Raw genomic sequence first — 13692 nt, 5'->3', positions numbered from 1 at the left:
TAAAGGCGGTGTGGAACCAAACTCCCTATGAAGCATGGTATGGAAACAAATCGTCAGTGAGCCATTTGAGGATTTTTTGTTGTATTTGCTATGTTTTGCACACAACTTGCAGGCATAAACTTGAAGACAAGTCACAAAGATGTATTTTTATTGGATATAGTTATGAGTTAAAAGAATAGTGGATTTATAATCGCATTACTCATAAATTTTGTGTGAGCAGAAATGTAGATTCGATGAGCATTCTTGTTGGGATTAGGAAGCTAAGACCTAACTATGACTAATCATTTTGTACTTCAAAATGAAGAAATCAACATGGATGATCATGCGGCTACTGGGACTGATGATATACTTGTGGAGAATAAAGAAGATACATACCAACAAAGTAGCAAAATGCTACGCCAACAGTTAAAGAGTTTCTCGAACTATGTAGGAGTGAGTGTGACCGAATCACCCCGACGTCATTTTGAAACTGAAGGTGTGGATACATCCTTATTTGCGCTATTTGCTGGTGACCTAACCTCTGTTAATAAGGCACTAGCATGTCAAACTTGGGAAGTTGCTAATCTTCCAGGAGGTAAAAATATCATTGGGTTAAAATGAATATTCAAGAAAAAATATCTAGCTAATGGAAGTATTAAAAAACACAAAGTAAGGTTAGTAGCGAAGGGCTTTGCACAACAAAAAGGACTTGACTACAAAGAAACTTTTTCTCCGGTTGCATGATTTGAAACTGTACGGGTAGTCTTCGCATTGGCAACCCAAGAGGAATAGAAGCTTTTTTAGTTTGATGTAAAATTTTCTTTCTTAAACGGTGATTCAACTGAAGAAGTATATGTGTCTATGCCTCCAGGTTTTGAGGATCTACGCAATCCGAATAAAGTTCTTCGATTTTGAAAAGCGCATTGCAGATTGAAACAAGCTCCTCGAGCTTGGTATAGTAAGATTGATAGTTTTGTCCTTCTCCAAAGATTTGAAAGAAGCATGCATGAGCCAACATTGTATATAAAAACCCAAAGTACTAATGATTTTATCATAGTGAGGTTATATGTTGACGATATGATTTACACAGCTTCATCTATTAAGCTTCTCTCTGAATTTGAGAAATCTATGATGAGCATGTTTGATATAATGGATTTAAGAGAGCTCACCTATTTTTTGGGACTTTAGGTTGTGAAAACAAGTGCTGAAATACTTTTGTGTCAAAAGAAATATCTTGTAGACACATTAGAGAAATTTAACATGGTGAGCTGCAAGCCAGTGGGTACTCCAATGAAGCTCAATGAAAAACTTGTATTAAGTGATGGTACATGCCTGCAGAGGGCACACTGTTTAGAAGCCTAATTGGACAGTTAATTTATCTAACTTATTCTCGTCCCGACATTAGTTATGTAGTTGAAGTTTTATCCTGGTTCATGCACAGTCCCACCGAGCATCACCTTGGGGCAACAAAGCGAGTTCTTCACTATCTAGCAGGAACAAAGGATTTTGGTATCTGGTATCGCAAGTCAGGAGAGTTCAAACTAAAGAGATTTACCGATAGCAATTGGGTCGGTTCCATGGAAGATCGAAAGAGCACATCAGGGCATTGGTTTATCTTTGGAACAACAACAGTCTCATGGAACTCAAATAAACAATTTACTGTGGCATTATCCTTAACTGCGGCGGAATATATTCTTGCAACGGCATGTGCCTATCAAGTTGTATGGCTAAGAAAAATCTTGAGAGACTTGAAGGAAAAATAGATTGAAGCTACTAAAATTTATTGTGACAACTAGTCTGGGGTGATGCTTGCTAAAAATCCGGTGTTTCAAAGTCGAACTAAGCACATCGAAATCAAACATCACTTTATTTGTGAGTGTTGGTTAATGAAGATGTGAAACTGGACATATGTAGAACTGAAGAGCAAATAGCAAATGTGATGACAAAGAGTCTACCAGAGAAGAAACATAAAGCTTTGTACCAAAAGCTAGATATCTACAAGTTCGAATGAACGGGGCGTGTTGGAAGTGCAGACTCATTAAAACTTTCTAGTTACTAGATCAATAATATATCTAATTTTATTGGTGATTATGTTAGGTCGTGGAGTATACTAGTTAGTATTGGTGATTATGTTAGGTCGTGGAGTATACTAGTTAGTATTTATTTTTCCTCATTCTAGCCCTATGCAGTGCGAGTGTTTATTGCTCTTGCAATTTCATTTGAAGTAATAAACAATTAAATTTTCTCTAATTTAGTTTTCCTATATCTTCTAACACAATATACTGTAATTGTTGTTTTACTATGTTATTTTATAATATTTAAAAAATATGACAACTTCAATAATAGAACTATCCAATAAAAAAATAAATTGTATAAAAAAATATGACAACTTCAATAATAGAACTATCCAATAAAAAAATAAATTGTAAGCCTCTTTCATTGAGCTCTGGCTTTGCCAATGTATTGTTTTGGTACCACGACAAATACCTACATCATCTAAAGCTTGAGTTATGGAGTAATATATAACCATCACATCTCATCTCATCTCATCTCATCTCATCTCATCCATCCATAAATAAAAAAAAATAAAAAAATAAAAAAAGAAGTAGGCATTCTAGCTAACATATGATATGATATGTGCATTCCAAAAAAAAAAAATAATGAATTTGGCAACATAAACTTAGTCAAACATAAAATTATATGTTGGGTAACATCATACAATGTGTAGAAACATATATATATATAAATGTATATAGATATATATAATATCCTTTCACATCACAATGAACACTAGACATGCTATACGACACCAAACCACGCCACACCACACCACACCACACCACACGGAGGTAACTGAATATCCGTAAAAGATCCACAAACAAACAAACATAAAATTTACACTGTAATTCACTCACAACCTTGTGGAGGTGAGCTGAGCTGAGATGAGATTTTAAGCACTGAGGCAGCTGCAGGCACTTGAGGGAGGGGCGTGCCCCGTTGCACGGAACTTCGCAGCTGTTTCTTCCGCTTTCAGGAGTTCTTCGCCACGTCGAGCTTCAACCATGGCTCGCTTCTCCTCTGCCTGCTTGTGAAGTGCTGCAACCTTGTTTCGTATTTTCTCAGCATACGTTGCTTTCTTCTGCTCCAGTTGTTCCTGAATCATTTTATCTCTGTTTATTCACAAACTTCTGACATAATAACCAAATGTGGCGTAATCAAGACAAGACACCCTTTACCTCTATTTTCTTTAGTTGGCTTTCAATTGCTGCCTTTTTGGTGTTTTCCCATGAACATACATCAGCAAGCTTCTTTTGAGCTCTACAAATATCGTAATTTAGGAATATAATACCTTTGCGATTATGCAATACCATGAATATGATGTTGTTCAGACAAGAGCCTTACTTGTTCTCGACTTTGGATTTCTCGCTATCCTCCCAAGCTTTGATGAAGGACACTCTCTTTTCGTCTTCAAGCTTTGCCAGAGCAATATCTGCAGCAATATTCAGACTGCAGTTTTTATTGTATTTACACTATTTTGTTGGTAGATTAGATTGTTGTTCTTGAGGAACAAATTCATCGAATTTCCCACAAATTCAACTCAAATGAATATCATCAGCTTAGAATTCCTCAACTACTTTTTTTCTCATGCCAAAACCATCCAAATCCTGAAACTTTTGGAAACTGGAATTTGTAAGAATCATTTGCTTAAAATACGTACCTCTATCAAGGGATCCTTTGGAGGCTTTCTTCTCCTCGGGCTCTTGCACCTCTGTGAATGGAAACAAACATATTCGAGACAACTTGGATCATCAAAACAAACCATTTAATTTCTGTATGCTATCACTCAAACCAAGTCTTTATAAAAAAAGAGAAACCAATACAAGAACATCTCCTCTTTCAGAATTTCAGAATCTTTAGCATAGAAAACCATCAGAAATTAGCTCTTTTTTCGATAGGCAGATGAATCATACAAACTAAGTCTGATGTCTTTTAGTTCTCGATTTCAATCCTTTTATGATAAATGATCAATGAATTGAATCCTCTTGAACTGAGACAGAACATGAAGAAATCACCACAACTAACCAGAAAATCCATTTGAAGAATATATTTAGCCGTACTGATACAGAAAGAATGACTGGATCCTCAATTTTCTGGCCAATCCAAACTCAACAAAATCAAATAGCACTTCCTTTTCAAAAATCTCAATTTTCCGGATCTAATCCATCAAATCAAAGCTTTTCACCGCAAAAGCAAGTTCATCCGCACCTTAAAATCCATATAATCCATCAATATCACCAATCATGTAAACAAATTATCTCGTGGATGCACACAAACACAACAACTGCCAAATCAACCAATTAAAACTTACTTTCAACAGCCTTGGATTCGTCGTGCGGTGGCGCTGCTACAACCGCCTTCTCAGGAACGGCTTCGTGCGGCTTCTCCTCCACCGCCGCGAGTGGCGGCTCCTCCGCTTGCGGAGCCTTTGGAACAACTTCCTCCACCACTGCTGCCGCCATTTTCCACACAATTATGTAGTCGCACCTTTCTCTCCGCGGCCGCGCTCTCTACGATAAATAAAGCAAAATTCAAAAAAGCTGGTTACGTGTAAGAGCAAAACAAAATTTTCCTCTTACAGGATACAGATAGATAAGGAAAACCAGCTCAGTTCATCAATGGCGACAGGTAACAGGTTACTATACTATATATGCTGTGGCCCTCAGTGCAACAAAACAAGAAAGCGATTAAACGACACCGTATTGTCCAGCTTGTGTGCACGTTGCCACGACGTTATTTTCTCAGGCGGCAGCTGCGATCTCCTGCTCCCGGTGCATGGGTGTTCCGACCATCTTATCCAATCAAATTCAAAATAATTATTCCCACCGTCCCAATTAAAATTAAACTGTCCTTATATCTTTTTTTTTTTTAATATAATGGTATATTTTAACTCTATTTCAAATTTTATAATTTATTTTATAATTTAGATTATTTTAATTTTAATTTTAATATATATTTTAATTCTTTTAATTTTAGTTAAACTATCTAATAATTATATTTTATCTAAAATTTTTTATTTATACACAGAAAGTATTTATTTTTATTATCTAATAATATATAACTAATAATTATTACTTTCTCTGTCTCGAAACTAAATATTCATTTGTTTTTTGTACGTAATTTTAGAAATATTAGTATTATATTGGGATATAGTAGAAATGACTAAAATAATCTTATTAGTACGTGTGACATAAAGGTAATGGCATTTGTATAATATATTATAAGTTGTAAGGATATTTGTAATGTTAGGTAGATAGTACAGTTACTAAAAAAAAAAAGGAAATGGATACTTTATTATGGGACAGACTAAAATGAATGGAAATATAGATACTTTGTTATGGGACGGAGGAAGTATATAATATTATACCCCCTCCGATAGATGATCTTTTTTTTTCTTTTTTGTCCGTCTCATTAAAGATGATCTATTTCTATTTTTAGTAAATTTATTCATCTTAAATATATTTAACAAATATAAATCAATTTAATTAAATTTCTAACCTCTTACACGTGGACCTACTCAAAACCCCTTTATTTCTATCTCTCATCAATAAATAAATATTTTTATCTATATTTATAACTTCTTATTTTTAATAAAATTAGTTTTAAGTTAATTATAAATAAATAAATTATTTTTTTTAATCATTTATATTACATAAAATTTATTATTTACAAAATGATATTCATATTGTATATATTTTTATTGATATATAATGCTAAAAATATTTAAAATGCCAACAACACTACTCATATAAAAATAATAAAATAATATCATAATTTATTATTAACTTACTAATCTACACTACCTAAAATACTGTGTCCTTAAGCAAAAAGGTCATCTTGACCAGGACGGAGGGAGTATTATACTTTTAAATTATTAATTTATAAATATAAACTGTAAAATATTATATACTTTTTTATATTAAAAATAAAAATTTGTGGAATTAGTAGTATTTAAAAATTTAAATAATTGAACTAAATTCTTTTTAATATATTTTCAGAATAATTTTCTTTTTTTTTTCATATAATGTTGTTCAAAAGATATTGAATATGAAAATTTAAAAAATTTTAAATATTGAAATTTGATATATACATATATTGAAATATATATAGATCAGTCCTGATTTTTTGAAATAAATTTGTATTTGTATTGTAGAGATGAATTGTTGATAAATTTAATTTGTTTTAATTTTAAATTTTAGGTTATAATTAATTAACTAATTAATTAATGATTTATTATTTTGTAGAGATAATAAGTTTTTTATAATGTAATATATGTGTTAATTATAATAAAAATAAGAATGCACAAAACATAATACTGCATTCGTCCAGTTACAAAGTATATATATTTCTATTTTGGGATGTCTAATTACAAAGTAACCATTTCATTAAATACCCCACTTTTTTCCACAAATACTCTTACTTTACATCACATCATTACTTTTATACCAAAAAGCAAGGGCAAAAATATCATTAAACTATTTTTACTTACCCGCGATAATTAAAATACTATTATTTCTTAAACTCCGCGCCAAAAATAACTGTATACTTTATCCGTGAACGGAGGGAGTATATTTTATTTATGGTGTGAAACTCTTTGTATTTTGTACGAAAGAATTTCTTTGTCAAAAATTGATATTTTGTTCTAAATAAATTATCTTAAATAACTTTTTTAAATAAAATAAATAAATAATTGATTAATTATTTGTTTTTATAGTTTTTGGAGATAAATTGTTACCTAATTTTTATAAAAACTATAAAAATAAATGATTGATCAATTATTTATTTATTTATTTTTATTCAAAAAAATTATTTAAGATATTTTTTATTTTTGATTTGTATAAAACTGTATAATTTAAATCTTTATTTAGAACTAAATATCAATTTTGAACAATAATAATGTTTCATGCAAACTTTAAGCAATAAATAAAATACAAAATATTTTATGTATTTTTACTTAAAAAAAAAAAAGTAAGAAATTGTTATACTCCCTCCGTCCAACTAGAAAGTATACATATTTCTATTTTGGGATGTCCAATTACAAAGTAACTATTTCATTAAATACCCAATTTTTTCTACAAATACCCCTACTTTATATCACATCATTACTTTTATACCAAAAAAGTAAGGACAAAAATATTATTTCACTACTTTTATCTACCCTTAATCTCTGCACCAAAAATAAATATATACTTTTAGCTTGGACGGAGAGAGTATAATTTAGCCAACAAAAATTGAGAAAGTAACGAAAGAAACGGTGACAAAGATTGTAGCATTTGTCGTTATTGGAAGCCACGGTGACCGTTGGATTGATGGTGTGCAGTGAAAGACGTGTATGGATGAGACGTAGAGGATTATCTTCCCGTGCCGACAGGTTAGCCCTGCCCCTGTGGTAATTAATGCGTCAAAATTTCAACGGTATTGTATGGTTACTTAAATTTTTCCTAGAAATAAACGGAAGTAGAAAATATATTTATAGATATAACTTTAAATAGCATGTGATGTTATTGATGTTTTTTTAGAAATAGACCTTCAAGAATCTTTTCATCATTTAAATTTGTATTTAAATCTTGAACACAAAATTTAATTAAAATCTATCTATATATTTTTTTTTCTTTTGTTATTTATAATAAAAAAAAATACAAAATTACTATTTCGTTTTTATAGAAAAATTATATTCAAATTTTTGGACATTAGTTTTGATTTAGTGTGTATTTTATTTTAACTTTTTTATTAAAAAATATAAAAAGTAATATTCTATTTATCTCATCACTGCATTCTCTTGCTACAAAAATAAGAATTTATGATTGATATAATGAGTAAATAATTAAAAATTTATTTCTGAAAATAATTATCGGATAATAAAAATAATCTTAAATTAAAATTAAGATAACTAATTAATCTAAATAAAATTTAAAAAATTATGAATTAAAAAATTAAAATTAAATTAAAATATATAATTTTTTTAAAAAAACAAAAGTGAATAAGTGGACAGACGAAATGAAAAGGTGAATATGATAAATGAGACGGAAATAATATAATCTTTTACTTAAAAATAATAATTTTAAATGACAGAAAAAAAAAAGGAAAAATGACAACAAATTTAAGTAACTGAAGGAGCTTTAATTTTTATTATAATAATATTTTATTAGTCTATGAAAGTGTGTGACAAATTTTGATATTTATGTTATTTAACTTTATATATAAATTAATTGTATATGTGATGATAGGTTTGTAAATTAGGTAAAAGTAAAGAATATTTTTGTTAGTGAAAATTATTTTTAGTAAAATAAAAAATTTATACTTTTGACTGAAATATACAAAAACAATAAAAAGATACTTTAAGTTACGTCGGAAAAAATATTTTTTAAAATATAAATTTTGTCCAATTTAAATATTTCCACTAACCTAATAGCCCGCACCACCGCAGTAGAATATTTCGTTACATGATCCTACATAATTCCTAATTTATCATTACTCTTCTTTCTATCTATCAACATACTAATGGAATATGATAAGTGAGATTTCGAGTAAGTGTTCACATAATCTTATCATATTATATTTAAATTCATGATATAATTAAAATATATGTTGTTGCAATATATATATATATATATTATATTTTGTAGAATTTAAAAAATTGTGAAAGAAGAATTTGTAAATAAGCACATGCAGAATCAATAAACTCAAATAATAACAATATAATCTAATAGATATAAGCTAATAATAAAGAATTAAGTTAAATAATAAAAATCTAATTCAAATCATAAATTACATGTCTAAAATAACTCTGTCTTTCAAATAAAATACACTATGTAAATTCAACTCACTTTAACTTGGAGTTTCTCCAACCGCCAAAGGTTTTTCAGTATTTCTCAATCGTCTCATTCCTGCCAGATGCCCCGAAGGGACTTTAACTCCTGCGAATATTCACTAAGTTCAAGCAGTGCTCGAACTTCTCCGTTGGTAGTGCCTTTGTCAGCATATCAGTTGGATTGTGTTTTGTAGCTATTTTCTGAATAGAAAAACTATAGCTATTTTCTGAATAGAATAACTATCTTCCTCCAGAGCATCACAGATAAAACTCAACCTTACATCAACATGTTTGGTTCTCTCGTGATACACAGGATTTTTACCCAAACTCAAATCATTCTAACTATCACAGAATAACACCGGTTTCTCCACCTTCAGACCCAAACTCTGCACCAGACCACGTAACCAGATACCTTCCTTAATACCTTCAGTCATTGATATGTATTTCGCCTCAGTTGTCGACAGTGCAACCGTAGGTTGTAGAGTAAACTCTCAACTGACTGCACATCCAAACAGAATGAAGATAAAACAAGTCAGTGATCTTCGTTTCACCAAATCACCCTCGTAAGCAGAGTCTACATAGCCAACCAGACCATCACCATAGCCTTTACCATCATATACCAAACAAATATCATATGCTCATTTCAAATATCGTAAGATCCACTTTACAGCTTCCTAATGAGCTTTATCCGGATTAGCCATAAACTTGCTCACTACACTAACCGCATAAGCGAGATCCGGTCTCGTACATACCATCAGATACATAAGACTTCCAACTGCACTTGAATATTGAACTATCTTCATGTAGCTAACCTCTTCATCTGTAGCCGGTATAGTGCTCCAATCAAGTTTAAAGTGTGCTGCCAAATGAGTACTTACTGGTTTGGACTGATCAACAGAGAATGCCTGCAAAACTTTCTCAATATACTTTTCTTGAGAAACCCATAGCCGTTCTGTTTCTCTATCACACCAGATCTCCATACTCAGTATTTTTTTTGTCGCACCCAAATCCTTCATTTCAAACTCACCCTTTAGTAGAGTCTTTAAGTCATTAATTACAACCATGTTTTTAGCTGCAATTAACATATCATCCACATGCAACATCATATACACAAAGGAATCACTAGAAATTTTTTTCGAGTAAACACAGTTATAAACTAATTAAGAGTATAACCATTAGACACCATTAAAGAATCAAATATCTTGTACCACTGCCTCGGAGACTGCTTCAAGACATATAGAGATTTCTTTAACAAGCATACTTAGTTCCTTTTAGAACTGTCGAACCCCTCTGGTTGAGACATGTAAATCCGTTCTTCTATATTGCCATAAAGAAAAGTTGTTTTTACATAAACCTACTCTAGCTCCAGATCAAAAGCATCCACCATTGTCAAAAGAACCTAGATGGTTTTGTGTTTTACCATAGGAGAAAAGACTTCATGATAATTTAGTCCTTCTTTTTGTGAGAACCTTTTTGCCACTAGTCTCGCCTTGAACCTACCAGGTTCAACACCAGAAATTATTTTATTTTATTTTTTAAAGACCCACTTGCATCTACTGGCTTTACCCTTTTTGGTAGTGCAATGAGATCTCAATTCTTGTTCTTTTCAAAAGACTGCATCTCTTCATTCATTTTTATAATCCAGTTTTTTGCATCTTTACTCGCCACAACCTCTTTATATGTTTTTGGCTCATCAGAGCCAAGATCATCACCAACCGCCAATGCATAAGCCACAAAATCTCTGTCACATGTATTGACACATCCTACAACCCTAGCTGGTTTCTAAATATTTCTTTTTCTCTTTCTAGCTGCTATGGAATATTCAACCCTAGTACCAGTGTCATCAGCTTCCTCCCCAACCGGTTTTCCTTGAGGTTTTGACTGATCTTGTTGATCGGTTGATTAATAGTATTATCCTACTGCTCTTCCTCTAACACAACTTTATCAGAGTCTCAAACTCCACCTTCTTGTCAGCACCACAATTTTTTGTACCTTCAATACTTTCACAACCACTACTCTAATCAAGCATAGCAGATTCATCAAAGGTTACATCTCTGCTAATAAAAAATTTACTAGGATTTTTACCTTATGTACACCACAGTCGATAACATTTGACTTCTGTTGCATACCGTGGAAATATGCATTTACCACCCTCGGCTGCAGCTTACTATCATTCACATGAGCGTATGCAGCACATCCAAATATTCTTAGATTAGAGTAATAAGAGGGTTTACCGGACCATACCTCTTGAGGAGTCTTTAAATCAATTTTGTTGTGGTATGTCATACAGTGCGTTGCTTTAGTATACCTTCTTTCTTACAGAATTCATCAAATGAAGCATTGCAGAACTCCAACCTATTATTAGTTCTTAAAGTCTTGACCTATTTACCCGTCCGTTTTTCAACCATGGTCTTCCACTCATTGAACTTCCCAAACACCTCATCTTTAGTCTTCAGAGTACAACCAGACTTTTCTTGAATAATCATCTATGAAAGTGACAAAGTAAGAACAACCCCCCTGCGATTTTACCGGAGAGGGACCCCATTAATCTGAATGAACATACTCCAAAATTTCTTTTGTAGTGTGATGACCGATAGTAAACGTCACTCTGTTTTGCTTCACTTTTACATAAGCCTCACAAAATTAAATTTTACATGTCACATCCCCACCAAATAAACCCTACTTGCTCAGTACAAACAACCCCTACTCACTTATGTGACCCAATCGATGGTGCCACAAATTTGTCATGTTTATCCAAGGACTGGGATACTACCGCCGTTCCCATCACTGAACTGCCCTGTAGAAAATAAATTGCATGATGCAGTTTTACCTTCATCATCACCAGAGCACCTTTCAGGACTTTCACCCATTTACCTTCACCATGATATTTTAAACCATTCTTGGCTAAAGTGCCAAGAGAAATCAAATTATTTCCGATTTCAGAAACATACCATCAATCAATTTTTTTGACAGTACCTTCATGAAATTTTATCTACTCTATCCCGCTCCCATTTATGGCTAGAACCCCATCATCACCTAACTTCGCCGTTTCATTTCACTTCTTGAAAGAAGTGAGTAGGTCACAAGAGAACGTCATATGATGAGAAGCACTAGTATCTATAATCCAGGTATCGGTAATTATAGCACTACACACTGTCAGAATTTCACCACGGTCCCCATCATAAAAAATGTCTTGTACCACAGTAGCACTGCCAATGTTACTAAACTCAACTTTTGTATTTCTCTTCTTTTGTGGGCAATCCCTTTTAATGTGTCTATTATCCTTGCAAAGGTAACACTTAACTTTGCTAGAGGATTTTGATTTTGAACGCGACCTCCCATTCCCATTACCCCTCTCATGTGATCTTCCCCTACCTGCAAACGATCTGAACCAAAACCCTCTTCGAAATCTTTTTTTTTTCAATTATTTGGATATAAGGATATCTTTCACATTATTAACAGAAATTGTAGTTCTGCCATAGAGTATAGTATCTACAAAATTCTCATATTAACCAGGTAGTGAACACAGTAAACTTAGGGCTTGATCTTCATCATCTATTTTAACCTCAATCCCTTGAAGATAAAAAATAATACGGTTAAATGTATCAAAATGATCATTTACCTGAGTACTTTCTGACATCCAGAGGGTGTAAAGTCGTTACTTTTAATATAGCATGTTCATGAGAGAGTTGTTCTAGTACTTCTCACACAGTTCATCCCATAGCCCAAAAGCCATCATCTGATCTACAATCTCCCATAACACCTTATCAGTAACTAGCACCAAGTTTGCGGAATGAGCCTTTGCCAAAATCTCCTTCTTCACCTCATCTTTCGTGTTTTTAGGAAACTTGTCTTCTCCTTCCAACGCAACTGCACATCCCTGTTGAACTAGAAGTGCCCTCATCTTGACTTTCCAGAGCGTGAAGTCATTCGACCCATTAAACTTCTCCAGATCAAACTTATACGAGGACATCTTCAATCAATCAGATATGGCTCTGATACCACTTGTTATGAGAAAACAAGAAAGAAAGCAAATAAAGAATACAAAGGTTTTACGTAGTTCGGTGACGGTGTGTCAACCTACATCTACGGGCAGAAACCGGAGAGATTTTATTATACTGATTCAGAGAGTTACAATCATTGTCTATGGTTAAGAACCATAGCTATTTATTTATAAGTACCCCCAAAACACCCTAAACCCTAAGCCCATATGTTATTAATTAGCATGGGCCTAAAAAGAACTATGTTAATTGAAACAGTATTTTTGCTTTGATTTCGGGACAGCTAGACCGCTAAATCCAAGTCACATTTCAACAAAGCTGATGTAGCCAAAATTATCCATTATGTCAGAGTGAAGTAGCATTGTCAATTAAGTTAGAGTTGAAAACAAGACTCACTCACAACTGAATTATAATTGGAAATAAGATTCACTAATAATAGAGTTAGAGTTAAAAACGAGATTCGCTCATACGAGAGTTAAAGTAAAAAATAATATTGACTCATAGCAGAGTCAAAGTTGAAAACATGTCTCACTCATAATGGAGTTAATTGGAAACAAAACTCTCAATGCAGTTGGAAATATGACTCTGAATGGAATTACGACAAACAATCAAATGCAGGATATAAATTTATTGAAATTGAAAAGCAAGTTTGATGGACAAACAATTGCAAACGGATCTCAAAATTAAAAAAACCTCTAAGTATATTTCAAATTGAATGTACTCGAAAAAACATGGTCTTGATACCATGTCACATTTTGCATAATTTTCAAAATTGGTTATTATTAATAATGAATACGGGTATATAAATAGACGCGATAAATACTCGACAGATTCAAACATTAA

The 13692-nt window shown here is 32.2% G+C and overlaps 1 protein-coding gene across 2 annotated transcripts; it reads right to left on the bottom strand.

Annotated features, from left to right (window-relative positions):
- Positions 1–2659: 2659 nt before the first annotated feature.
- LOC127262595 (remorin-like) lies at positions 2660–4731 on the bottom strand. Of its 2 annotated transcripts, XM_051291352.1 has the most exons (6): positions 4617–4731; positions 4349–4547; positions 3698–3748; positions 3382–3469; positions 3216–3297; positions 2660–3133 (listed from the first exon to the last, which is right to left on the bottom strand). In XM_051291352.1, the coding sequence occupies exons 2-6, from the start codon at positions 4497–4499 to the stop codon at positions 2930–2932; spliced, it is 576 nt and encodes a 191-aa protein (XP_051147309.1). In that variant the 5' UTR covers positions 4500–4547; positions 4617–4731; the 3' UTR covers positions 2660–2929. The 2 variants fall into 2 exon arrangements, with proteins under 2 accessions (XP_051147309.1, XP_051147308.1); XM_051291351.1 differs by having other exon boundaries at positions 4349–4667.
- Between the last annotated feature and the right edge of the window lie 8961 nt (positions 4732–13692).

Source organism: Andrographis paniculata, unplaced genomic scaffold, assembly GCF_009805555.1.
Source record: "Andrographis paniculata isolate CXL003 unplaced genomic scaffold, ASM980555v1 Contig65END, whole genome shotgun sequence".
NCBI lineage: Eukaryota > Viridiplantae > Streptophyta > Magnoliopsida > Lamiales > Acanthaceae > Andrographis > Andrographis paniculata.
The sequence above is the reverse complement of the archived record's forward strand: the minus strand, read 5'-3'. Positions and strand labels throughout refer to the sequence as shown.